The following is a 26,193-nucleotide window of genomic DNA, read 5'->3' on the forward strand; positions in this document are numbered from 1 at the left end:
TTCAAATGAGTTGCAATACATGGCAACCAAACAGAACAGGGCTCATTTACATACATTTGCATAGGCTGGAAAATGAATTATGACTGGTACAGGACTGGTATAGGATTTGGGCCTTTAATGGACATACATATATACATATATCAGCAATCTGAAGGAAAGGAACATGAAGGCAAAGGAGGACACATCTATTTACTCTCGTAGCAGAGCAGTGTTTGTGGAAAAAAAGAAAAAAGAAAGTGATGCACTTGTATCCTAGCAACGTCTCCATCCTAACTCATCTCACATCTCTCCACAGCGATAGTGTTCCCGAAGGACGGTCACACATTGGTCAAGCTGTGAAATAAAAGCTTTTTACCTTTTTTCGGTTTGTCTCATGGAGCTTTCTTTCCGATTAAAAATATGCCATTTAGTTTGCACAAGCTCTTTGTCCTAATTCTCTTCTTTCTCTCACTAAGCAATCTCACAGTAATGGTCTAACTGACAATAATAATAATAATAAGTTAATGAAAAACAATCATAGCTCTCTTGATGATGCATAAAACCCACAAGCTCATATTAGGTGACATTAAGGCAGACATCAACGTGCTTTGACTCAACAGAGCGCTCGCCAGCATCTTTGGTGGCCACTCTCTATGCAGTGTCCTACTTCTTTCAAGTTAAAATGACGACTGACCCTTAATTGAGCAGTGCATAGTGACTGGGTCACCCTTTTCCATGGCACAGGGAACACTGGGGGAGCAAGGGGTCTCTTGCCATCCACGCAATTCTTCCTGCTGAGAGACGAAGCAATCAAGTGTGAACTAATCCATGATACTCATTAAAGCTGGACGGAGGAAACATTTGTTGACTAGCTACTTGAAGCTGGTTGTTATCCAAAGTTACCAGTCTGTTTCAGAATGATGGAAGAAAAGGCTGTGAGAACCAAAGAGACCTGCTGTTATGTTCCATATAAAGATTCTGCTGTATTAGTATTATAGAATCTGTGTGATACTCTCTGAAGTTCAGTCCTTATCAATATTAGATCCAAATATATTATTTCAGTAGATTGAATATCTTTTCAACCAAAAATAAACATGTCAAATATGCAAAATGCTTGAAATAACATTGTTTCTGTTGTGACAAAACCTTGTATCCCCAAAATGGTAACTTTACAGGAGAAGGAAAAAATGCTATTGACTTTGAATGGAAGTCAATAACTGTAATGGAGACACAAGGTTTTTCCCCCAACAGTGACAACAGTCAAGTTTAATAATATGTGGAAATATAAGATTGTTATAAACTGTTCTAAGCCAAAACACTGGGTAATGCAATCTTTTACAGTCCCCTAAGTTCTAGATATTAATCAGGTAAGTATGAGGAATAAACCCCAAAGCACCAGGTACTTATTTAGTGAGTTCCATAACAGTTTAACTAAGTTAAATGAAATGCCCAATAGGGGTTCTAGATAATAACTGAGTAAGTCCAAAGTCCAAAGTGCTGTGTAATTACTTTGGGTAAAATGATGGTGGGTGCCAAGAGAGTCTAACTACATTACACTCAAATAACAAACTCTAGCTGTTAGGCTGATGAGGAATATATCAAAATATCATTATTTAGAGTAACACAAACAAACTCACGCGTAACATGAGCTTGATCAGTTGATAAGTTATATGGCATAAATGACAAAAACAGTACAAAGATGCAAAGTTTATTAAAGCCTCAGTAAGAGTCGTTGCTTTTACAACCCAGATTCAGTTTCATTTTCAGGTAATAAACAAGAACGTACTAAGTAAGGCCATAAAATACCCTAAAATACCTGGATCTGGACTTACCGTGTCCATGTGATTAGAAAGTGTTAGAGAGGGTTTGGTGTGAAATGGTTCACTGTAGAAAAACTTACTTAGGGATTGCCATGGCTACAACACAAATATAGACTACACAATTATTTACTATCCAAAACCACCAGTGAACCTACTTGTGACTTCTCAGTTTTGAAAATAATGTTAATGATGGTAAAATAGTGGTAAATCTGAAAGAACAGGTTTTCTTTTGGGACAATTTTGCTACAGTGCCCTGCACCACTTTTAGAAGACACAAACACACACGCACATGCACACACACACACACACACCAAGATATTTTAGGGCAAAATATTATTTCAAAACTATCATCTCAGACATCAGGCAGCCTATTCATAACCATTTACAAGGGAACCACTAAACCAGAGGTCACTAATAGGCAGACCGCGGTCTGAGTCTTGACCCAGACGCAGTCCTATGAGGACCTGGACCTATAAACTATGGAGAATTCTTTCATTTCAACAGGGTCGTCCTATTTTAACCGGCATAACTCGTCTAGCCTTTACAGTACCGCTTTAGCAATCTGGGAAACTCACAGACCAATCGCATGCGTTGTAAACAACACACATGATGCTACTCAGCCAATCAGATCTGTGCATTACAATGATCACTGAGACTCAAGTGAATGACGCACACACGAGGCGAGGGACAAGGCGAGAAACAGCAGTCGGAGAAGAAAATGAGTCAGAAGGAAGTTATTTCATATGGCGTGCTCTAAAAAGAGAAAACTGACAATAAATTGTTAAAATATTACTAAACTGTACTTTATTTGATTTGACATTCAGTTGTTGACTACATAAGATGTTGATATACCTACTAGGCTACTTCAGTTTACAGTATATGGCACTGAATCATAATGCAACTTAGACATTATGATGTTCCAGACCTTTGTTTGAGGATATTTTCTCTAACTGGACCTTATTGTATTTTAATTAAAGACCCCTGCACAAAACTCTTCAGAAGTCTGATTCCTATGACCTCCACTGTCGGTTGGTAAGTTTCTCCAGAACGATGCATTTCACACCAGTCCACTCTAAATGACTGTACATCTTAACTGTTCATTTGCAGAAATCTGGAAACATTAGTGGAATTCCCTCTTTAAGGGATGGAAATGGAACAAAACGAGCTGTACCAGGATTGTAGCACAGAGCGGTAGCTTGGGTTTATTAACTTTATTAACGTTAACTTATTAACGTCTTAATGTTAGTCTTATATCGTGATACCGGCAAAAATATCGTGATGCTGGCAAAATATCGCGATACTTGATTGGGTATCGCTCAGCCCTCCCTTCCACTGAGGCGGCGTCCGCTGAGGTGAATTACAGCGGTGTTTGGAGAGGATGCAGTTTACCACATGGCTCTTTTCCAGCGAGAGGCGTTTGAGATCACATCTCGGAGTCTGAAGCACAGGCTACACTAGACGGCACACTCATACTGAAGGTGCTTGCTTTCCTTAGGCGAGACATAACACCGGTACGGACCTACTTGTTCTTGTTTTTGTAGTTGGTGATGCTAAAATTGGCTTCTCATTTGGACCTGTCCGTTCCACCTTAAATGGTGCAGCAGTTACCCATACTGGCGCCTCTCGCCACAATGTTAACTGCTGCACCGTTTAAGGTGGAACGGATAGTTCCGAACGAGAATCAGTTTCAGCTTCATTTGTTGTTTTTCTCACATACGGGATATTAGCTCAAATACAGTGGTCGCGTGAGGGTAAACAGCAGGTGAGGTTAGTGTACAGCCTGTTTTTGCCTGTAGTTAGTTAAAGGGGAACTCCACCATTTTGAAAAAAATATCTACATAATTAAGCGGTTCAGTCATTCAAGGTGGTTTAGTGTGAAATGCTCAGAATTGTTCAGTGGTGCTGATAGGAACCAGACGTCCACCTCTAAAAGCTCCCTCACAGAAAGTACACGAAATAGTTATTAATACACTGCCTGATGACTGAGACACTGTTTCACGATAGTTTTGTGAGAACGTTGTTACCTTGTTAATTGATTATTCCAAAGGGGGAAGGGTGTTGTGAGGCAAAATAGTCCTCAAAAACCTTTTTTCCCCAGCTTTTCCACTATTTAACCATCAACGTTCAATATAAAGCTCAGAAGACACATTAAGTTCACTGGTGGTTTTGGATAGTAAATAAAATGGCTATATAGCTATGTGTTGTAGACATGGTGACCCCTGGTCACCCCCACTGTAAAGACATCTGAACCAGACCAAACCGCTCTGAATAACTTTATTTACATCTCAGCCACTGAATTATGCACGACGTTTTGTAACATTTCGGTGGAATTGCCCTTTAACAGTCTCAGGGCTTCACCTGCCGCTGTTGAGGATCAGACATGTTCCATCAGCACCCGGTGTTAACTGAATTTGCACGAGCTTTTTCACTTTCCCGCTCGAGACTTTTGCTTTGCTCCCACCCCCTCCCCTCCTCCTTCTCCTCCTCCTCCTCCTCCTCTCTCCCTCTCTCTCTCTCTCTCTCTCTCTCTCCTTTTTAATCCAACAAGTAATGCGTTTACACAACCGCCCGAAGACATTTTTTGAAGTAAAGATTCATTTGCTCTCCAGTATTGGCATGTGCCTCAACGCCGGCTCTAATAATCGATTTGTTGCAGGCTGTTAGGACGTCATGACAGCCGAAAAGACTATTCCCATTATAAATGGCAAAGCGGACGACGCGATGGACGCCGAGGCTTCGAACACCAACCTGGTACGCAGCAACGACAAGAAAGTGGTGAACGAGAGAGGACAGTGGAACAATAAGATTGAGTTTGTGCTGTCAGTGGCCGGAGAGATTATCGGACTTGGCAACGTGTGGAGATTCCCCTACCTTTGTTACAAGAATGGAGGAGGTAAGAGTGGGCTCCCTTCACCACACTCTGACAGTGACTGGAAGCCTTTTGCTTGGACGGGCACTTCTGTAAAACCATTGTAAAGGCAACAGAATCCCCTTACAGTGCTGAATTAACACATAAAGTGGTCATTTGGGTCCGGCTGGTCCTTTCAGCTCTTGGGGGGCAGGAGGGATTTAGGATTTTGCTGTGCGCCCAAAGAACGAGGCATCTCATTGCCGGTTGCTGTGTCTTACGTTTCTCCAGCTGTCAAAACACTCACTGGGTTTGAAAGTTTGTGCCATGCCTTGTAGGGGTGGGCGATACAGCAGTGTGTATATAACGATACTCCAAGGCGCGATATTAGATGTGGTGAAATGCAATATTGCGATACTTCTGTAAGTTGTTTATGATATACAGTGTGTTATGATGTTATTTTTTTCTGATGTTTAAAATAAGTTTGAGCAGAAACAGTATTGCCAAATTTTAAAAAATACTGTCTAAAATTATGAATCAGATTACTTGTATTGAACATTTCACACTCTGCTGCACTAAATCCAACTAAACAGGACTAACTGTGCTCTCTTTGTAGCCAAACATGCAATTGGGAAGTGATTTTTAAGTACAGATGATATCAACAATATGCTCAGCGTGTTGTGAAATATTGTCATATTGCACAGCTCTACATGATATGCATCACCATATTTAGTTTTTCTGAGGTTTAAGAAGTCGGAACAAACAGAATAGAACCTAGTTGCACATAAAAATACAATTATAATAATAATAATAACAATAAACTTACAGCGACAGAAATTGTTAGTGTTTTGCACTAATTAATCTAGTTAAACTGGCCTAATTATGCTCACTTTGTAACGAAGCACGCAGACGGTCAGTGTTCTTTAAGCCCTGATGATGTACACGATGTGCTCAGAAAAGTGTATTGTGACATAACTTATCACAATGATGATACAATATCGTGATATTGTCAACCCCTACTGCCTTGGTTAGTAGTTCTGCCATCACCACACATGCGAGGTCCACTTATGGCCCAGTCCTTCCCAAGATATGACCTCTGTTTGTCAGCATTGTGGTCTGTGTTGTATGTAAGGGGCGCACCGATACGGGAATACTGATATTTGATATTTTTAATGTGCATCTGCTGATACTGATACTTAAACAGTACACATGAGATGCTCATATATACTATACCTTTGCATCTTGGTCTAACATATGTTATACGACGCAGTGAGAAAATTTAACTGGGTGTGTGTTCTATGGACTTTCAGTAAACAAATGGAGTATTCAGTCATGTCAGTTTTAGCTTTAAAGCCAATACAAAATACAAAATGGTGACAGTGGCTTTTTTAATCCTCTTATCATTAATAATCATGAACTTTAAGGTGGGTGTCATGCTGCTGCTTAATAATCAGCATTTATCAAATCTTAGTATTCATTGTCTGTCTAATGAAAAGGCGTAAAGAAGAGTAGAGAAGCTGTTATCATTGTAACATAACACACTTGTTGATCTCTCTTGGCAAGGCTGCAGTCACTCCAACACTCGCAAGTCAGTCTCAGCTAAAAGACAGTAACTCACAGCTTTGTGGTGACCCTCTTGCACTTGCAGGTGCTTTCTTTGTGCCTTATGTCATCTTCTTCGTCTGCTGTGGGATCCCCGTCTTCTTCCTGGAGACAGCGCTCGGCCAGTTCACCAGTGAAGGGGGCATCACATGTTGGCGAAAAGTGTGCCCACTCTTTGAAGGTAAGTCCAGATCATATTTTGGACAGACTACATGTTTTCTAATTGTAAAACAAGTGAAGTTAACACATCCAAACTACAGATTTTAGTGCACAATTTCTACTTAACATAGAAAACATATCGCTGTTGTCGGAACAAAATCTCATATCTCCAAAATTATGAAAAAACATACGTCACTTTTAAAGTAAATCAATAGAACCACACATTTTTCCAGTTATTTTTTGGCTGTTTCTTTTGGTCCATTCGTCATGATATTCATACACAATGTAAAGGGCAACAGGCATTTTCAAATTATGTCAAAAATACATGTAAATATAAAAATATATTGAAGATATATAATATAAAAATATATAGAGGACGTCTTCTATAGAGGATGTGTTCGCTTATTTTCACTTAGAAAATCAACAAAACAGAGAGCGCTTAAGACTACTTGTCAATGGATATCTTTGTGTTGGCGTTATGTCTCCGTAAGGCATCGGATATGCAACCCAAGTCATTGAAGCTCACCTGAACGTCTATTATGTGGTCATATTGGCGTGGGCGATCTTCTACCTGGTCAACTGCTTCACAACGGAACTACCCTGGGCCGCCTGTGGCCATTATTGGAACACAGGTAGGATCATCTGTATGCCTGTTCATCTGTAGAGGAGGGTTATTACATATAAAATAGTATTCAGTGATTTCTGCATGGAGAAATGTGGACGTGTGTACTTAGGTGTGAAGTAAGGAAGTTAATATTGTATATATTTTCAGACTGCATCATATACACAAGTGCTGTTTGCTGTATTGACTTCTTCAGAGTTGATTTCTTCATGCGTATGATAGGGCCCTATAAACTCTACCGTGGCGTTTCCGCTGCTCAAGTAGTGACTGTGAGCTAGCCCCCAAATTCATTAATTCATTTATGCATATTTTCCATGTTGTAATGAAACCTCATATCTCTGAAAAGGGGAGTTCCACTAATTTTTTGAAGTTTTTGCGTAGTTCAGTTGTTGAGATGTAAACAGAGACATTCAGAGTGATTTGATGTAAAATGGTTCAGATTTCTTTACAGTGGTGGTGATAGGAACCAGGGGTCACCATGACTACAACACAAATATAGACATTTTATTTATGTTACATGTTGATGATGAAACCATTTTGCCCTGCATGTATCTCTCCACCTTAAATAGATTTAAAAAAATGTGTTTCAGGACAAAATTCTTCTCAAAACTATCATTAAACAATGTCTCAGTGTATTCGTAACCATTTTACGTATAACTTTCTGTGAAGGAGCTTTTAGAGGTGGACGTCTGGTTCCTGTCACCACCACTGTGAACAATTCTGACTCGCTAAGATTTCTAGAACGTAGCATTTCACATCAAACTACTCTGAATGACTCTGTTTACATCGTTGTAGTTTGTTTATTTTATGTAGTAATCAGTAGTAACAGTAGTAACAGTAAGTTACTCCTGTAACTTTATTTAAGTTTGTATGATTTTATTTAGCAGTTTTTGAGCTTTTGTCATAGTCATTAAATATTCATACAATGTATAAAGGGCTGATGTTTTCAAGTTTTATCAAAAAACAAACAAACAAACAAAGTGGATTCCAGAGGTTTTTAATATGACAGTGATGATGTTTATGTTTTGAGCAGTTCCAAATTTCAGATATTCCTAGCATAGCATTACTGAGGTAAGACTTCAAACTAACAACAGTCCAGATCTCAGTATATTCTATGTATTTGGTCTAATGTATTGTCTTTCAGAAAACTGTGTGGATTTCAACAATGCCAGCATCGCAAACCTCAGCAACCCTTACGCCACCTCACCAGTCATGGAGTTTTGGGAGTGAGTATTTTACGTTACTTATTACCGATTTTCGATCTTCAAAATATAAACTTTGTTAACAAAGCTTTGCCTTGAAGGAAGAGGTTACTGAACGTTTAAAAGCAACATGTTGTTTTCCATTTTGAATGTCATACTTAAAAAAGCTTGTTCTTCTAGTTAGAGCTGGCATTGCATATCTCCAAAATGGTAACTTTACAGGAGAAGGAAAACGTTCTTAACTTTGAATCTTTGCAACAATAATAATGGAGATAGAAAGTTTTTTTCTCCCAACAGTGACAACATGTTCAATAATATGTGGAGAGATAAGATTATTATGAACTGTTCTAAGCCAAAACACTGAGTAACGCATTCTTTTACAGTCCCCTAAGTTCCAGGTATTGTTGCCGCCCATAAAAACAAGTTTGTCCAAAATAATAACTTTACAGGAAAAAACAAAAATATTCTTTACTTGTAACACAAGTTAATTAAATACGTTTTTTTCCAAATTTTCTACTTTTGGAGCATTTCCACTGGCCCAGTCTTCATTATAATTTGACACAATGCAAAAGACACTGTGCTCAAATGATACTGAAAAATAAAATTGAAAAAAATGATGCATCTGTTTTTTGAACAGTAACATTACATAAAAGCACAGGGGAATCAATAACTTCACCCCAGCGGTGTTTCCTAGAGAAGCCAATTTCAGGACTTCCACTCACAATCTATCTGGTGTCTTCGACATAAAAGCGAAGGAAGTCACAAAACACAGTGACATGCGAGCTTGCCAGACAGCTTTTGGCACAGCACATCTGTTGAGCCATTGGCCACTGCTTACTATTCCACAGTACTACGTAACCTTTTTCAGTGATAATTTGTCATTCTTTTTGCATTGCCGTTGTCAACAAGCATCAAAAGGGCACTCGCACAGCTAGAAATGGTATGGACACAAATTTGGCCCCAGCTGGCTTGTTTTTTTAGCACAGAATTCCTGTTTGGTTGCCAAGGCCAAGCAGAGAGGAAGCAGCCAGGCCTTAGCAGTCTGAAAGTTTTTAGATGGTGGAAAGCCCAGACTGGCTCTGTGCTGACCAGTCAGGACCCTAGTGCTGCGAGGGATAGGGGCTGTCAGTCTTGAGACTGAATAGAGTAGGCTGGTTCTGATGGGGGGCACTGCCCGGCGCTGGACTGCACCCAAGAACATGTCGAAGATGATGAATGGCAGCAGGTGGAAGGGCTAAGACAGGATCATGGCTTCTATCCATCTAGCATGTGCCCCATCGAAATTGGACGGGCGACAGGTTTTAAGCAAAGATTTCACTCATTGGACGTTCGCTAATTATCAGAGGAATCAACACGCTTTGATTTATGGAGCTAATTAAACCTGACAGAATATAGAAAGCATGCATTTCAGTGCATTAACCTCATGTATATCAGAAAGTGAGTGCTGTAATTTCAGAGTCATCAAGCTAATTTCACTCAGACCTTATTAAATGAGTGGAATAGTGGGGCCTTTTATGCCATTTGATTTTCATTTGGCTAAGATCCAAGAAAAGAGCACCTTTAACTTGTGAGAGAATGAACCAGTTTTCCTGTCTGTATAGCTAAAAGTAAATGAGGTAACTCTTTATCTCAATTAACACATATTCAGGGATTATTAAGGGTTTTCTCTTCAGTGAAAGCCGAAATTAGACAATTTTATAAATATTTTAATTAGTTTGCATTAGGTTTGCTCATAATGACCTGTAATTGTAGGTGTATTATTTGGAAATCACTAAAATGGCATTATAATGCATAATAAACACTTTATGATGTTGTTTTGAAAATCATTAAGCCAGATTTTATATGTAGATTTACATACTGTTAGTGTATTGACAGCATTCAAATCTTGTAGGTTCTAGATAGTGTCATATGACTTGTTATGTATTGCTTCATCACTTGTTGGAGGCTAACAGAGTTTCAATTCAAGTCAGTTTACATCCTCTATTGTAAAGTAAACATTATTTCACTGCATTTTAGTAGCCAAAAATTTGCAAGATGGAAATTTTAAGTTGGTTTCAACCAATTTTAATTACCAAATGTGATAACTTCATTTTGGAAATGAAATAAGCATATAAATAATAAGCATAGAATTTGTAATACAAACTGACTTATTTTGTGATTTGTAGCCTTTTATTAGCATAAAAGTAATAAATAGGAATGAATAAGAATAGAACGTTGCCAATTACGCACTAGAAAGATGTGAATTTAGGTCATAATTCAAGCTCAATAGTTTCAAAGTGTTCATTGTTTATTATTACTAGTAACACAATTATTCATGATTTTTACATAACACATTTTAATACATAATGAATAAATCATAGCAGGCTTTACTGAACAAAGAACAAGACCTTTTAAACCTCCAATATGTGTATATTTGTTTGTGTATATTTGTTAAAACAAAGTATTACCAGAAATGATAAAACTATGAATTACTGCTCATTAGTTACATCATGTTGTTCCCTCCTCAGGCGCCGTGTCCTCAGTATATCCGGTGGAATTGAGCAGGTTGGGAAGCTGCGCTGGGAGCTTGCGCTGTGCCTGCTTGTGGCTTGGATCATATGTTATTTCTGCATATGGAAAGGCCCAAAATCAACTGGCAAGGTAAAATAAGGTGTTATTGTTCTTTAAACCTGAACAGTAGCGGTTAAAGGTGTCTGTGTGAAGATGAGAGTTAGTAGATTAGTAAATTACTTCAGACATCAAAACATGCTGTGCAGTATCATATTTAAACTGTACACTGACTAACTTTATGTTTCATTACAGAGAGAGCATAATTAGTCCCAGCACAGTGTGAGAAATGTTAAATTAAAGCTATTGTATTCATAGTTTTTGATAGTATTAAAATTTGGGACTGATCGTTCTTCTTTTTTCTGTTGTTACGTATCACACCACAGACAAACTTAAGAGATAATATATATTATATGTATCATGTATAGTGAAAATGTCTGGAAGTATTTGATGTGATAATTTTGAAATATCGCCCACCACTAAACTGTAGGGCCTTCAAGGTCTAGTGTAGCATTTAAGAATATTAGATGATGAATTAGATGATGGGATGTAGACATCATCTACATGAAGATGATTAATTTTGCATTTAGTTTTAGACCAAATTCAAAAAAGTGTATAGCTGCTAACTGTAACTGTAAATTACTGTATTTTAAGTGTCAAAAGGCAATTCCACTGATTTTTTTAAAAACATAATTAAATAGATAAGATGTAAACAAAGTCATTCAGAGTGGTTTGGTGTGAAATTCTCTGTTCTAGAGAGCTTACAGAGTCTGAATTGCTCTCATTGGTGGTGATAGGAACCAAACAGTTCACCTCTAAAAGCTCCCTTACAGAAAGTTATGTCATGTAATGGTTATGAATACACTGCCTGGTGTCTGAGACATTTTGCGATAGTTTTGAGAAGGGTTTGACATACAACCTAATTTTTGTATCGATTCTTGGTGCAGCGGTACAAACATCATCATCAACATTCCTTATAAAACTCAAAAGATACTTTTAGGGTCACTCGTTTTGGATAGTAAGTAAAATGTCTATATTTGTGTTGTAGTCATGGCGACCCCTGGTTCCTATCACCACCACTGTAAAGAAATCTGAACCATTTCACACCAAACCACTCTGAAAGACTCTATTTACAGCTCAGCCACTGAATTATGTAGAAATGTTGAAAAGTCTGTGTCTTTTAAGTTGGTCACAATCCAGCAAAGGTAAAAGAAAACATAGATAAGTAAACGATTCAAACAAATGCTACTATGAAAAAGCTGTATAATGGAAGAAAAAAAGTTGTGAACACATTATTCCAGTGTGTGCAACCAAAGTACAAGCCTGGCCTTCCTCTACCTCCACCTTGTACTCACAGTCTGTTGCATTATGAGGGCTTTCATGCCTCTGCCAATCGACGAAACTCAGTCACAAGCCTTCCTCTGGATGCTATTCTTTTAGCAGCCTTTAAGAATGTCTAACAGACTCAATGAGCCAGAAAGAAAGCGGGGAAAAAGGAAGAGGGATGTGTGGGGAAAAATAAATGGGTTCACATTGTACAGGTCCGGGAGAAAAGAGCTCGGCAGCGAGGCCTGTATCTCCTGAAGTGGCTTTTGTTTGGCCATGAAGTAACGGGAAGAATGCTTCTTCATGGCGAGGCTTTAGCAGCCAGTCCAAGATTGATTTCTGTATTCACTGGGGGAAAGTAGAGCGTTCATGAGGAGCATGCAGAGTCCCTCCGCTCGCCTCTTCCCTTCTGTGAGGAATTATGGCGGCTAGCGAAACGCTTTCTTCCTCCTGTTTGACCACTATGCAGATTGGAGCATTCAAGGGGCATTGCTAAGCTGTTCGCCACAGGCCTTTTGTGGCCGTTTGTGAGTGCCGGTGATTCTCACATAGGCCGGCAGTAGATTTATGGCATGGGGTTTGACCTTCGAATTTGAGGGCTTAAACGTTCACCCGGGGAGAGTTGGGAGAAAGTCAGCGTGTTTGAGCGACTTGCGCCGAGTCTCAGCATTGTCCCATTCATTTTGTAAAAACCATACACATGCTTTCTGAATGCAAAGCAGAGGATTTGCCCACTGGCCATGGTTTTTTATATGTAATCATATTATTTGACTAATTGAAAAGGATATGAACTGGGAGGCGGGTAAGATTTCCCAATCTCACGCTGAGGAGTACATTTGGATTAAAGGATCTTCTTCTTGCTAATGTAACAGGCTTGTGTTGTAGTTTTTAATCTGCTGCATTCTTTACTCCAGTGAGGTTGAGGTGAGAGAACGATGTTAACAGACTTCATTTAAATGTGCCTTGGAGTAAACAGGATGTAGAATGGATTGGGATAATTTGTGCAAAAAGGTGCCGTTTCCTTAACAAGCAAGAACTGGTAACAAGAGAACATGCAGTACTGTGCAAAAGTCTCACAGTACTGAAGTATACGTTGTTCATTTTCTAGTTATTTCCGAGGAGATTTTATATACGATAATCTACTTGCATGAGGAAGGAGAAAGATAAAGGAAGATAACAAGAGTTTCCAGAACTGCGGTTCAAAAAATGCTAAAAAGCAACAGAGGCAATGGCTCCTAACAACCACCCGGAAGACCTGGTAGACACCAAAACTGCCCCTTCAGATAAACAGCAAAAACTGGAGTTCAATGATTGATTAAAAGCCACAGAGAACATGTGCCCCCTAACAACCACCTGGAAGATCTGGTCGACACCAACACTGTGCCCACCAGATAAACAGCACTTAAAGCTTTCATCTTTGAGAGAGAGGAGAAAATCAGGCTGCTTCAGATCTGAAAACATCCACAGGAGTTTCTGTCCATTCTTCCACTGTGAGAAGACAACTTAGCTCTATGGGTCTGAAAGGATGTGTAGCTATCAAGAAGAACCTCACTGAGAAAAGGAGACAGACACATCAAACAAAGAAGCTGAACAATGGACTGACCACCCCAGAGTCCAGACCTCAATATCACTGAATGTGTTTGATTACTTCAGAAAATGATCAACCAACTTCTAAGACTGAACTTTGGAGGTGTGTCTGCAGATTTCTTTGAGAAACTGAAAGTGAGTCTCCTGAAAAGAATGGAAGCTGTAATAAAGGTGAAGAGCGGATATTAAATGATATTGTTGAGGCTTCTGTGTAAATTTCTGTTTTTCTGAATCTGAAAAATTGTATTTAATGGCTGTTTTGACTAGAAAATAAATCCCTTTTGATTATGCAACTGTGCCGATGGCATACTTGTTAATTCTGGTTAAGTAGCATTTGTCGTCCATCAGTTGGTATAAATGTAGCCTAAAGTACAGTAAATGACCGAGGTCAAAGTGAAGGCATCAGTTATTGTAAGTTGCTTTGCCACACATTTTCCCACACTGCCAACACATCCCGGTTGGGCTCCTTCTAGAGGGAAACAGGGCAGAAGGCTTTTGTGTCCAAACCCTGTCTTGTCCTCGTATGGTCTTGACTGAGCGCCAGAAGAACAAGAACCTAGTGCCGCCCCCCAAGGGCGGTTTTGTTCATACGACTGAAAGAGCTTCAATATGTTAAACTCATTTCTGAGGACCTTGAAAAGCTGTCGGCAAAAGTGTTAGCTACCAAAACTAGGAAATGTGAAGTTTCTTACACACTAATGCACATTAGCATTCAAAAGTTTGGACTCTATAAACCAGTTTTGTTGCAGAAAATGATTCTAATTTGCTGTATTGTGAATGGTGAACAGCTGTGGAAGATTCTAAAATGACCAAGAAAACTGTAGAACATAACCAACGAAGTTGTTGAAAAAAAATCATCATATTACAAAACTGGAGATCAAATCTCAAGTTAGATAACTTGACAGAAAGTATTGTACAGTCGTATGAAAAGTTTGGGCAACCTTGTAAAATGACGTGTTTAGTTGATTTTCTAAGTGAAAATACACACATCCTCTACAGAGAACACACCTCTGCACATTTTAATACACAATCACTGTTCATTTGCTGAATTTAACACATTGGGGGAAAAAGTAAAACCTAAAATGTGGCATCTGCAAAAGTTATGGCACATTTAATGTTTAATGTTTCAGTTTTTTGAGATATGTTGAACATGCCTTGCTAAACTCAGCAAATAAATGGAAATTGAGCAGTAAAATTTTCAGTGAAATTGTCATATTTAAGTGTGTCTTCTCTGTAGATGATGTTTTCACTCAGAAAATCAACAAAGCATGTAATTTGACTGCCCAAACTTTTCACGCCACTGCATATAAATGTAAAAAATTTAAAATATGGCAAGTGATTCCAGACTCTCATGACTCTCTCTGTTTGCACACTGGCTTCGCTCAGAAAAATCAACCCCCCTGTCTCTCGGGAGACAAAACTCTTGCAGTTGCTGATAATGATTTAGACTATGAACATCATGTTGACAAGTCACAACCTGGTAGCCGCTTGGGTATTCTATTTCTGTCCTTTTTTGTGCGCAGAATTGCGAGAGACATGGTGCTCGGTGCTTTTCCATCAGAACCTCTGGCTCAAAGCTGAACCTCTTCCTTTCCCCTGAGAATCAGTCTTTCAGTCTGCTCTCAATTAGGCTTTTCAGAACAGAACCTGCCTGCTTGGCATGGTCTCAGAGCATTCCTTAACCCCTTCTCATCACCTCAAGAGCAAGGCTCCCACCACTCATCTCCTCTCATTCACTCAATCGCCATTCACTGAAATCTGGTAGAGCAGTGAAAGGAGACCTCCTCCTGTATTAATTTTTGCTGGGTCCTCCTTGCTTTGGCTTGTTGTGAAGTGCCCAAACCACCTCCTTTAGAGGAAATGACATTGCATTTGTCTGCTCTTAAGCATAAAGGTGCCAAGGGTTCTTTGGAGCGATGCTGTAGAAGAACCACTTTTAATTCTAACGAAGATGAAAATTCTTGGAGCAGGGGTCGGCAAAATTTACTGCCCTGTTGTGGCTCCACAGCAGAATTAGATTTTAGATAAAAATAAAATAATCCTCCTTTACAGTAAAATAAAGCTCTGCTGATCATTCAACACAATTTTAGATTTGGTCTTAAACGCTGGAGTTAATGTAGAACTGCTAATTCACCCCTTAACCCTGAAGGCTGGCGCACAGACTGCTTGTCACCATAGCAACACAGACAGCAGTTTCGCCCAGCTAGTAGCTAACAAAAAGACAAAGAGAAAGATTTAGGACAAACATTGCTAATTTGGAGACGAATGGACTTATTTGCATTTATAATCACTACAGCTGGTTTTCTGACACATTTAATCTGCAATGAGAAACTGTCAAATATTAAAAAGTCACAAAGGTGAAGTCAGTTTCTCGGTCAAATTTTCCTGTTTTTCCTGGAACAGGAAAATTCGAACAAGAAGCTGGTGAGTGAGAATCTGACTTCAGCCTCATAAAAGTCAAATGCTGAGAGACATTTTACAAGAAACTGTTCTACTATCGGAAAAGTTTCCTGCCAGAGATGCAGGAAAACTGAGCTAAAGCTTAAAGGAGCAAAATAAGTGTGTGTTTTTGTATATATTTTATTTTTTAGCCTATATTAGTACGTTAACACATATTGAGACATATTTACAGCCAAGACGGTAAAATGGACATAAAATGTTGTGGCTCCCAAGGTGGTTTGATTTTTGCAGAAAGGACAAAAGGGCTCTTCTTAAATTTTGGGTTGCTGACCCCTGCTTTAGAGCAAGCAAACATAGAAATGTGAATATGCTAGTGATGTGAATGTTCAAATGAATTAAATAAAAAAAAGTTAACACATCCTCTATAGAGAACACATAGTTGAACATATTGGAAAGACATGTTAAATGCGCCACAACCTTTGCTCAGGCCCCATTTTATGTTTTTTCTTTTCATGTAATGTTAAATTCAGCAAATAAACAGTAATTTTGCAATACATTGTAGGGCTCCTGAATGGTGCAACCGTCTAAGCGTTTGCCCTATCATCAGGTGATCGTGAGTTCGATCCCTGGTGATGCTGCAGCCATCCGTGGCCGGGAATCCAAGAGAGCACAGTTGGTAGGATGGCCCTGCCTCTCCCCCCACATCACTCAATGTGATGCTAGTCAGCGTAGGCGTCTGTTAGCTGACGTAACAGAATGGGCGGTTGGCGTTTTCCTCCGAGTGCGTTCCGCTGTCCAATGACGTTGTGTTAGTGGCAGTTTGAAAAGAAGTGGTGACGCTTTACAGGTCTCGGAAGAAGCCTGTGTTAGCCTTCGCCCTCCTAGCGCTGGTATAATCGTGTGATTGGGGGAGTCCTAACCAGTGGGTGGAATTGGAGATGACTAAATTTGAGAGAAAATGGGGAAGAATCCAAAAAAAATGTGCAGAAGTGTGTTAACTTTTTTCCCTTAGATAATTAGCAAAAATGTAGTTTGACCGGGACCCCCAAACTTTTGCATACAACTGAATGTATTACACTGTGCTGCCGTCAAGGTTGTCAAGGACGCATTGGCAAGTATGTGACTGGTTATTTCTAACTACATTAGCTGATGAAAGCTATATCCTCATTAGCCTCCAGTGATGTACCGATTAGCTGTAGTTTTAGCTCATCTGAAGAGGCAGCCTCCTTTTCATCCAACACAAATTCTGCTGGCTTTTTTGAATAATAAAACAACCTTTCAAAAGCATTCCTCTGTTTGCTGCTGAATTTTTATGCTGCTTGTAGCCTCTTAGCACCAGTTCTGTCACCTAAAAGAGGAAGCCTCCAGGCATATTTAATTTCAGCCAGAGTTTTTTTTTCCTTTCGGATTTTGCACCAATTTTCTCCCCAATTTAGTCATTTTCAGTTTAGCTCTCTCAATCACACAGGAGGATGAAGGCTAGCACAGGCTTCCTCTGAGACCCGTGAAGCACCACCACTTCTTTTTGAGCTGTCTCTAACACAGCGTCGTTGGACAGCTGAACATGTTTGTAAGCAACCAAACACCAGTTCTGTTACGTCAGCTAACAGAAGCTTGCGCTGTCTAGCATGGCATTGAGTGATGGGGGGAGAGGGGGGACGCCCTACCCACCCAGAGAGTGAAAGATCGATGCCAGTTGTGCTTTTTTTGGACTCCCGGCCACAGATGGCTGTAACATCACCAGGGATCGAACTCGCGATCCCCTGATGAGAGGGCCAACACTTAGGTTGCTTCACTCGGGAGCACTTCAAAGTTTTTGGCCTTACCAACAGTTAATCAAATATCTATTCATTCTTTAAGTCTTGCAGATACTTGAATATTGAAATTATTCCCGTCAGTCACATTTTATTGGTACTCAGATGAAACAAATCATTTCATAATGATATATATTGCATGCCTAAATAAAGAACTGCAGGTCTAAGCTGTTTTTCTCTACGGACTGTCGTCACCTGTAGTAAACAAAAATGTTCTAAGAGCTTTTACTTTCTGTCTTGTTCATGTTTTCCCATCAATTGTCACTGAATCCTCTAAACTATGAGGTCATGAGTGAGTTGAAATATAAACATTGCTGTGTACAAGCTAAGACTGCAGTACACTGAACTGATGATATGAGGCTGGTAAACTCACCAGTATAGCCTATGCTAACCAACATCATTTATCGGTTGGTAGTTAAGCTGCTTTAACTGTAGAAGTCTAATGTTGCTGATGTTGAATATTTGTAGTAGGCTAACTATCGTACAACATCAGTTGAGTGTTAGCTTGTAGCGTTATTCATATTTTGACTCTTTAACCACCTCATAATTCAGTTAAATTTGGGGAGAATGTACACAGAACGAAGCGAATTGGCTTGGAAAATTTTTGATTATCACAGAGTGCAACAGCAGGGTGCATGTTGGAGGCTGATCATTTTACCCATAGAGAAACAGACCTGAAGTTCCTTAATTGAGCATGACGCCATCTACAAAATAACATATGACTGCAGTGGTCTTTGTATTCTTTTATATGCCTGACTCCATTTCCCAGAGGACCACATGCTAATCAGCAACGACTAGACACACCTTTAGACGTCTGCATTTCAGGCTGTGACAAACAGCTGTCAGTGTCACACCTTTGTAGAGGGGTGGCCGGTACGGTACTCAGTGTCTTTTTTAAAAAGAAAAGAGAAATTGCCCCAAAACTACTGAAAAGATAAAAGACGGTGTTATTTTTTATTTCTATTTTTGAGATCTCCATTAGTTTGTACATGCTCTTTCTCCTTTGTCTTTTCCTGCCATTTATGCCACTCTGGTTGTAATTCTACCTGCCACCTGCGTCTCCTAGTGGCGCTGTGCCAACACATTGAGCTACCGTTCATCACATCGGTGGTTTCATTCCAGTTCTGAGTGATCTTAACCCAAATGTGCACAACCATCAAGCTCATCCACACCCATCAATATCACTTACATTCTAACAGTCTAAAAGCAATAACTATTATAATATACATTGAATCATACACTTAAACACGGCACATTTAAGCCTTTCTCATAGGTTTTCCTCTCTGTGCTTGGATCGTCTCCTGTGACAGCAGGACTCTTGATTCTATGCATGTGAAATGTTATGACTGTGTTGAGCTGCTAGAGAGCAGTGAGGGGTGAAGGGGGAGGGATGAGACCCCCTGTTATGAAAACTATTTACACCTCTACACAAAGATGGACAGAGATAAAACACACAGCTTTCTTCATATCAAACAATCCTGCACAACTGACACAATAAACAAGCAGTATTTAAACACAATAACAGCACTTTTGGAAATGACATCCTCACTTACCTATGAAGACAAAAATTAAGGGACCTCCAAAACAGACAGAGTTGTATTTTATGTGAAAAAGGTTTAGAGAACACATTGCACACGAACTGTAAATGTTCTATGCCCGTTAAAGGATTTTTACTAGAACCATACACCAAGCCAAAAAGCTATATATTTACCATTGTATGCAAGAAAATAGTTGTTATGGACTGTTTTGGTAGCTTAGTTGAATAGATGAGTGCTTATACAACATGTTCAGAATCTTTCATAACCTTCACCAACTTTAAAAATACTAAAGATCATCAATTGCTTCTTTTTCTGCAGGTGGTTTATGTCACTGCTACCTTCCCTTACTTTATGCTGGTGATCCTGCTCATTCGCGGGATCACACTGCCTGGTGCAGCGGATGGAATTAAGTTCTACCTTTACCCTGATATCTCTCGGCTCTCGGACCCGCAGGTAAGAGCCTATCTAGATCCTACTCGCTCCTTGAGCCATGCCACAGTGTTCTCAGTAATGTCGACGCATACTTTTGTATCCAAAGTATCCAAAACGGTGCTTGTAAAAGAGACATTGCTAACAGCCCTTACATAGACAATTGTGGTCCTACAGCTAATGCTGGTAACAAGACTTCTCAAACATTTTCTCAGTTTAAGCTTAGTTCAGATTGGTTTGCTAAAATGTAAATAAGGCGTAGTTTGGCTTTTTAAAAAGTAAAAGGATGTACAAAGTATAATAAAAAATAAAATAACTGATAATCCTGAAATGGGTGGAATTTTCAGTGGAAGGGCTCAATTATTGATGACTATTCTGTGCAATTTGTAATGGTCTAAGTAGTATGTGCGAAAATGTGAGATAAAATATCTTGCTGGACTTTTTTAAGCCTTTGGTGACTATACCAAATTGAGGAACAGCATAATAATTTGATCAAAAACACCTCAAAAATTTTACAACAAATGATGGAAGGAAGAGTGGGTGAAAATGAAACAAAATTAGAAAAACTCAGTTTTTCTATTTAAGTAAACCAAATCAATTGACTGTGCATTAACATTTGAAAAATGTGATTACATAAAATAGTTTGATGTGGAGGTTGAGTTTTTTTGCCTCTGTTTCACTTAAAAATTACACTAAAAAATTTATTTCATTACCAGAATTTGTTCTAGTAGAGCGTACTTCTGCAAGACATGTCCCTGCAATAGTACATCAGCTATATATAGCAGTAAACAAAAAATTGTAATTATACATATTTAGCATAAAGCTGATTTCATTTGCAATTTCACATGCAAATATTCAGTTAAATTAATATACTCTAATATCTGCCAAAATAAAAAGCATTGGCTGGTTGCTGAATCTGGGAGCAACAATCTGCCTATTCCAATTTTTGCCTGTTCTGATTGTGCCTGCCTTTAGAATAAAAGTTCAAACATGTTGTTGTATAAATGAAGGCCCCTGGTTGGGGATTAAGTATTAATAGCCCTGGTTGAGCAGTAACGTTAGCTATAAGAATATGAGAGGGATGTGAAATGCTAATGAAAATGAAGAGGTGAGAGGAGATGATAGCAGAAAAACAGTTCAGAGAAAACTGTAAATGATCTGGCTTGATGTGATGTCCTAAGACCAGACACATGAAGCTGCAGTAGCTCCTGGAAATGCCATCAGATGTAATCTGATTCCCTGGCTGACTAAATCATCCAGCCTTGAAGCGTAACCTTTATAAACCATCTGTAGTTTGTTCATATTCAAAGTTTGAACATATTACATTTGAGCATTGTTAACACATGCTTTATAGGGGACACATAAATATTAGTGCACAATTTCTGTTTATTTGCTGAGATTAACACTCTGTTACACATACGACTGTATTAAAACTGTATACTTTGTATTTATCTTTCTTATAGTTGGTGTAATTTGATGTTAATCATTCACACATTTGTGTTTGTTAGTAAAAGTCAAAAAATTCTAAATCAAAATTCTTTTATGATTTTAATTTGATGAAATGTTACTGGTGTATACAGTCTTGTTTTGCGGGAATGTCTTTACATTAGAACAAACAGGCAAACATTAGAGCAGTTGATGTGAACCAGAATGCATGCAATGTAAATATAACTATATAAATAATTCATTGCATACTAATTAAACAGTGTGGCAGAACAACGCTAATAGCTCCAGACTTCTAAAGGTTGCGGTTTAGTTTTGAGCAATAGCGTCCCTTGACAGTATCATGATTACCTCTGACTACATCTTTAACTCAATAGAGCTAGCCACTCTCCTAGTAAATCCTTTTTGATTGCTCTCCCTGGGCCCGTCACATCTGAGACCACCCTCAGTGATCCACTGAGATGTCTGCAAAAATCAATATACACAAAGGTGCTTAAAAAGGTCTGCAGTCCTAAATGAGATGCAGTGATGCTCAGTCTTAGCTTTGAACTTATATTAGAGCATATTATTATATTTAACCTGTTAATTTAACTGAATTTTTGCCTGTATCACAAATGAAATTGGCATTATGCTAAAGACGTATGAATACAAATTACACTTTACTGCTATATGGATATGCCTGATATACATTTGAAAGGTATCTTGCAGACGTATTTTCTGCAGAGGACAAATTCTGGTAATGAGAGTAAATTTTTATGTCATATTTTGATTTTTAAAGAGAAAAGATGCTAATACAACCTCTGTAGAAATCAATGCATAGTTACTTTTAAATTTGATTAATTTAAAAAAGAGAATAGTAATTTTGGCAATTTTTGTGCGAAAATTTTGACATCCCTCCAGTTGTAAAGTCTCAGAACTTGATTAACTTGTTATGCCTTAATTGACTTAGGACTGGCATTAGAACTGGTTTGGCAGGTAAATAACTCATTAGGAATAACGATGGTTACAGAGCATAATAAATTGTGACTTATCAAACTCAACAACCATGGGCTTCTCTAAACAGCTGGCTGAGGATCTGAAAATGAAGCTAATTAAAGCCTACAAAGCAGGGGAAGACCATAAATAGATATCAGAGTGCTTCTAGCTCACATTTCCACTATCCAAAATATCATTAAGAGACTGAAATTAAGGGGAACTGTGGAAGTCAAGGCAACATGTGTTAGACTAAGGAAATTCTCAGATAGAACTGCTCATATGCTGGCCAGAAAGGCGAAGCAAAACCCCCACATTACAGCAGTAAGGTGTAGCTGATACAGGAGTGGTGGTGCACTTTTCTACTGTAAAGTGTTGGTTGCACAAATACAATCTGCATGAAAGAGTCTTAAAAAGGTAATTTTAGCTGCGACCTTGTAGCAAAAGTCAGTGTCTGAAATATGCATAAAAACACCTAGACAAGCGAGAGACATTTTGGAAACAAGTGCTGTGGAAAGATTAAGTAAAAATGGCCTCAGTCACCGAAGGTATGTTTGGAGAAAAGGAGCAGCATTTGATGAAAAGAATGCTTTGCCAACTGTTGAGCACGGTGGTGGATTCCACAAATTCAGGAGGCAAATAAGAGTCTGGCCTCTACAACACGACAGTGATCCAAAACATATCTCAAAATCCATCATGAGCTGATCCAGTCGGCCCTCACAGTACACTGACGTGAATATCACTGAAAGTCTGTGGGTAGATCTTGAACATGCTGTGCATGCAAGGTGGCCCAAGAATATTGCAGAACTAGAAGTGTTCTGTAAGGAAGAGTGGGTAAAAAATTCCTGGAACAAGATTAGAAAGACTACTGTTAGTTTTTCTATTTTTTAAATAAATCAAATTTAACAGTAACTGTGCATTAACATTTGCAGAAAAAAAATATGTAAAGTAGTATTCTGCAGAAGTCTGTTCTTATCACTTTAAAAATCAAGAAAATATTGCATTTAATTTAATCTCATTACCAGAAATTGTCCTAGTACAGCATAATTCTGCAAGACTTGTCCCTACAATTGTATATCAGGTATATTTATATAGCAGTAAACTGCAAATGAAAACTGTAATTATGCAGTTTTAGCATAATGCTGATTTAATTTGTGATTTCCCCTGCAAATATTCAGTTAAATTCATGTTTTCTATTATAACAGCACTTCAGAATTCCACAAGAAGTATATTCTTGGTCAGGGGTGCCCAAACTTTTCCATATGTATGTAGGTAGTGTATGTATTGGCATAAACAGATATATACATGATGAGTATCAGCATCAGCCCAGAATCTCCCATATCGATGCATTCCTAAGATTATTCTGTTGAGTTTGTCAAAGTGTAACCTTTGCTGTTTAACAGTGTTGAAGGACGAGAAACAAAAGGTGAAGATTGTAGGATTTCAGGCTGTGAACACCAGATGCACACACAGATTACAGCTTTTTGGTCTTATTAGTCATCAGTTTCATCATCGCAGCAGAAAGAACGTGAGAGGGATGTGAAATGCAGAGGTGAGAGGAGAGTGAGAGGAGTGAGAAGTGGAGAGAAAGGCAGGGCGAAACAGCGAGCGTGATAAAAGACTGCTGTCTGTTGGGGAGAGCCTCCGACACCAGTGTTTAATTAGCCTGCAGTGTGGACAATAAGTGGTCTGTTCCGACTCTGTATGGTCTGTTGTGTATCGCCCACCCCGTCTTACCCAACCGTCCAATTTTCTGCACCCGAGAGTCTCTATTATTCTGTTTTAATTTAGATATCTCTCACCAGATGTGGTAACATTGGTCACTGGAAAAGAGAATGGTTAAATAACATGGCTGTGTCTAGAGATGGACTGATTGTTGGCTGATTATTTGTATATAAAAGTTTGAACACCTTTTTGTTAAATTTGCTGAATGAAAATAAGTGAAAACACATTTAAATGTGGGATTTTTGTGCAAGTTTTAGTTTCTGTTTTATTTGCTAATTTTAACATATTGGAAAACAAAATATTAAATGTGCCAAGACTTTTGCACAGGCCACATTTTCTGTTTTATTTTATGTATTTTTTCCCAATTTGTCAGTAATTGAGCATTAAAATGTGCAGAAATGTTCTCTGCAGAGGAAGTGACTTATTTTCACTTAAATCAACAAAACATAATTTGACCAGGGTTGCCCAATTTTTTGCATATGACTGTGCAAATCTGTTGCTGCCAGTGCATAAACATTTATGCAATGTAGAAATTTGGACTACATCTACTTGGATTAGCCTTGCAGAGAAATGTAACATTACAAATGCAGTAAAATGACTAAAAATGCAGGCATTTTAGTGTAATAACCCAGCGTCGCCTAAACCTGCTATTCTAGAGTTCAATAAATATTGGCTTTATATTAGTCAAGTCTGTCCATTGCCAGTTTTTTTTTTTTAATTTAAGGAAATATTTATTAAAACTGACATAATTCTTTTTGAATTGAAAAATAACCATCAGATAATGAAATATCCTGAAGTTATTGTCTGTAACTCACTCCTTCTGTAGAAAACCTAACAGGCTCTTGTGTGTTCGTGCCATTCCTGGAAGCGTACTGCATGAAATGTTCATGCTCCCCATATCCATTAGCCGCTTCATCTTTAGCAGAGGCATCGGCAAAACCCGTATTAATTTTGAAACGCTGTCGAGCTGAAGGTTATATTTGTCTTTCCATTCTAAATTCACCATGAAATTTTGATGTGAGGGACGCCAGCCAATTTACACTGAATCAATTCATTAAATGAATACGGTCGCTTCATGTTTGTTCAGTTGTAGTGTGAACTTTTTATGTGAACACGTTTTTGCACTCATTTACAGAGGATACTGAAGACAACTTAGGATTTGAAAAAAACACCTTTATCAAGCATGAAAGACTGCAGAACTTTCCCGCGCTTCAGATTGCATCCGCTGACCCAAAACAAGACAAAACAAACCACCAAATTAGCCACAACATCAATAAGCAACTCTTAAATAATGTAGCGTCATGTCCGAGTACAGCCAAGCTAGCGCATCCACAGTGGCCTAGTGTGAAACAGAAAGGATGTAAATGACCATCCCCATAGAATGAATGTTCTTGGAGGGAAGCTGCTCTGTGTTTGCGAGGTCAGAAGGGTTGCCCTGGTTACCCGCAGGAGGAAGCAAATACTGTGAGTTGTCAATTGTTTTCCCAGTAAAGGAGATTAGTGGCTCAATGGTTATGTGAGAGCATTTTAAAGAGGTAGTGCCGTATTTACCGTCGGCTCACGGGGCCCTATGGGCAGATTTTTACAACCTCCTTACACAACAGTATAAAGACTCAATTCAGCACATGGAAGAATATGATGCAGATTTTAGAATAATCTGGAAATATGCCCAAAATAACTGCATGTAGATTAAGTTAAAGGCCACACTACTTTTGTCGCTTCTCTGTACACAGCACTACTATATATAATGCTCTTTACTGTGCTGCAGTGTGCCAGTAGGTCATATAAATGTTTTATGCAATACTGTTCAAATGTCAGGGACCACCATTTGTTTAATTTAATTTTTGGGAGATATCCTCAGAAATAAGACATTCCACTTGCATGAAGAAGGAGAAAGTCAAAGGAAAATAAGTGAAAAAAACTGGAGTTCAATGATTGATTAAAAGCCACAGAGAAAATGTGCCCCCTAACAACCACCTGGAAGATCTAGTCGACACCAACACTGTGCCCACCAGATAAACAGCACTTAAAGCTTTCATCTTTGAGAGAGAGGAGAAAATTAAGCTGCTTCAGATCTGAAAACATCCACAGATGTTTCTGTCCATCCTTCCACTGTGAGAAGAGAACTCAGCGCTATGGGTCTGAAAGCATGTGTAGCTGTCAAGAAGAACCTCACTGAG

General features: G+C 38.7%; 1 protein-coding gene across 1 annotated transcript in view; it reads left to right on the forward strand.

Moving 5' to 3' along the window:
* The first annotated feature begins 4,327 nt into the window (after positions 1 to 4,327).
* Positions 4,328 to 26,193, forward strand: part of slc6a11b (solute carrier family 6 member 11b) — a 44,015-nt gene continuing 22,149 nt past the window's right edge. Inside the window, exons 1-6 of the mRNA XM_036559528.1 lie at positions 4,328 to 4,692; positions 6,296 to 6,430; positions 6,900 to 7,040; positions 8,175 to 8,256; positions 10,740 to 10,872; positions 19,763 to 19,897. Coding sequence (XP_036415421.1) covers positions 4,470 to 4,692; positions 6,296 to 6,430; positions 6,900 to 7,040; positions 8,175 to 8,256; positions 10,740 to 10,872; positions 19,763 to 19,897 — 849 coding nt within the window. The 5' untranslated portion in view covers positions 4,328 to 4,469. The remainder of the gene's footprint in view (positions 4,693 to 6,295; positions 6,431 to 6,899; positions 7,041 to 8,174; positions 8,257 to 10,739; positions 10,873 to 19,762; positions 19,898 to 26,193) is intronic.

This window comes from Colossoma macropomum, unplaced genomic scaffold, assembly GCF_904425465.1.
Source record: "Colossoma macropomum unplaced genomic scaffold, Colossoma_macropomum, whole genome shotgun sequence".
Lineage (NCBI taxonomy): Eukaryota > Metazoa > Chordata > Actinopteri > Characiformes > Serrasalmidae > Colossoma > Colossoma macropomum.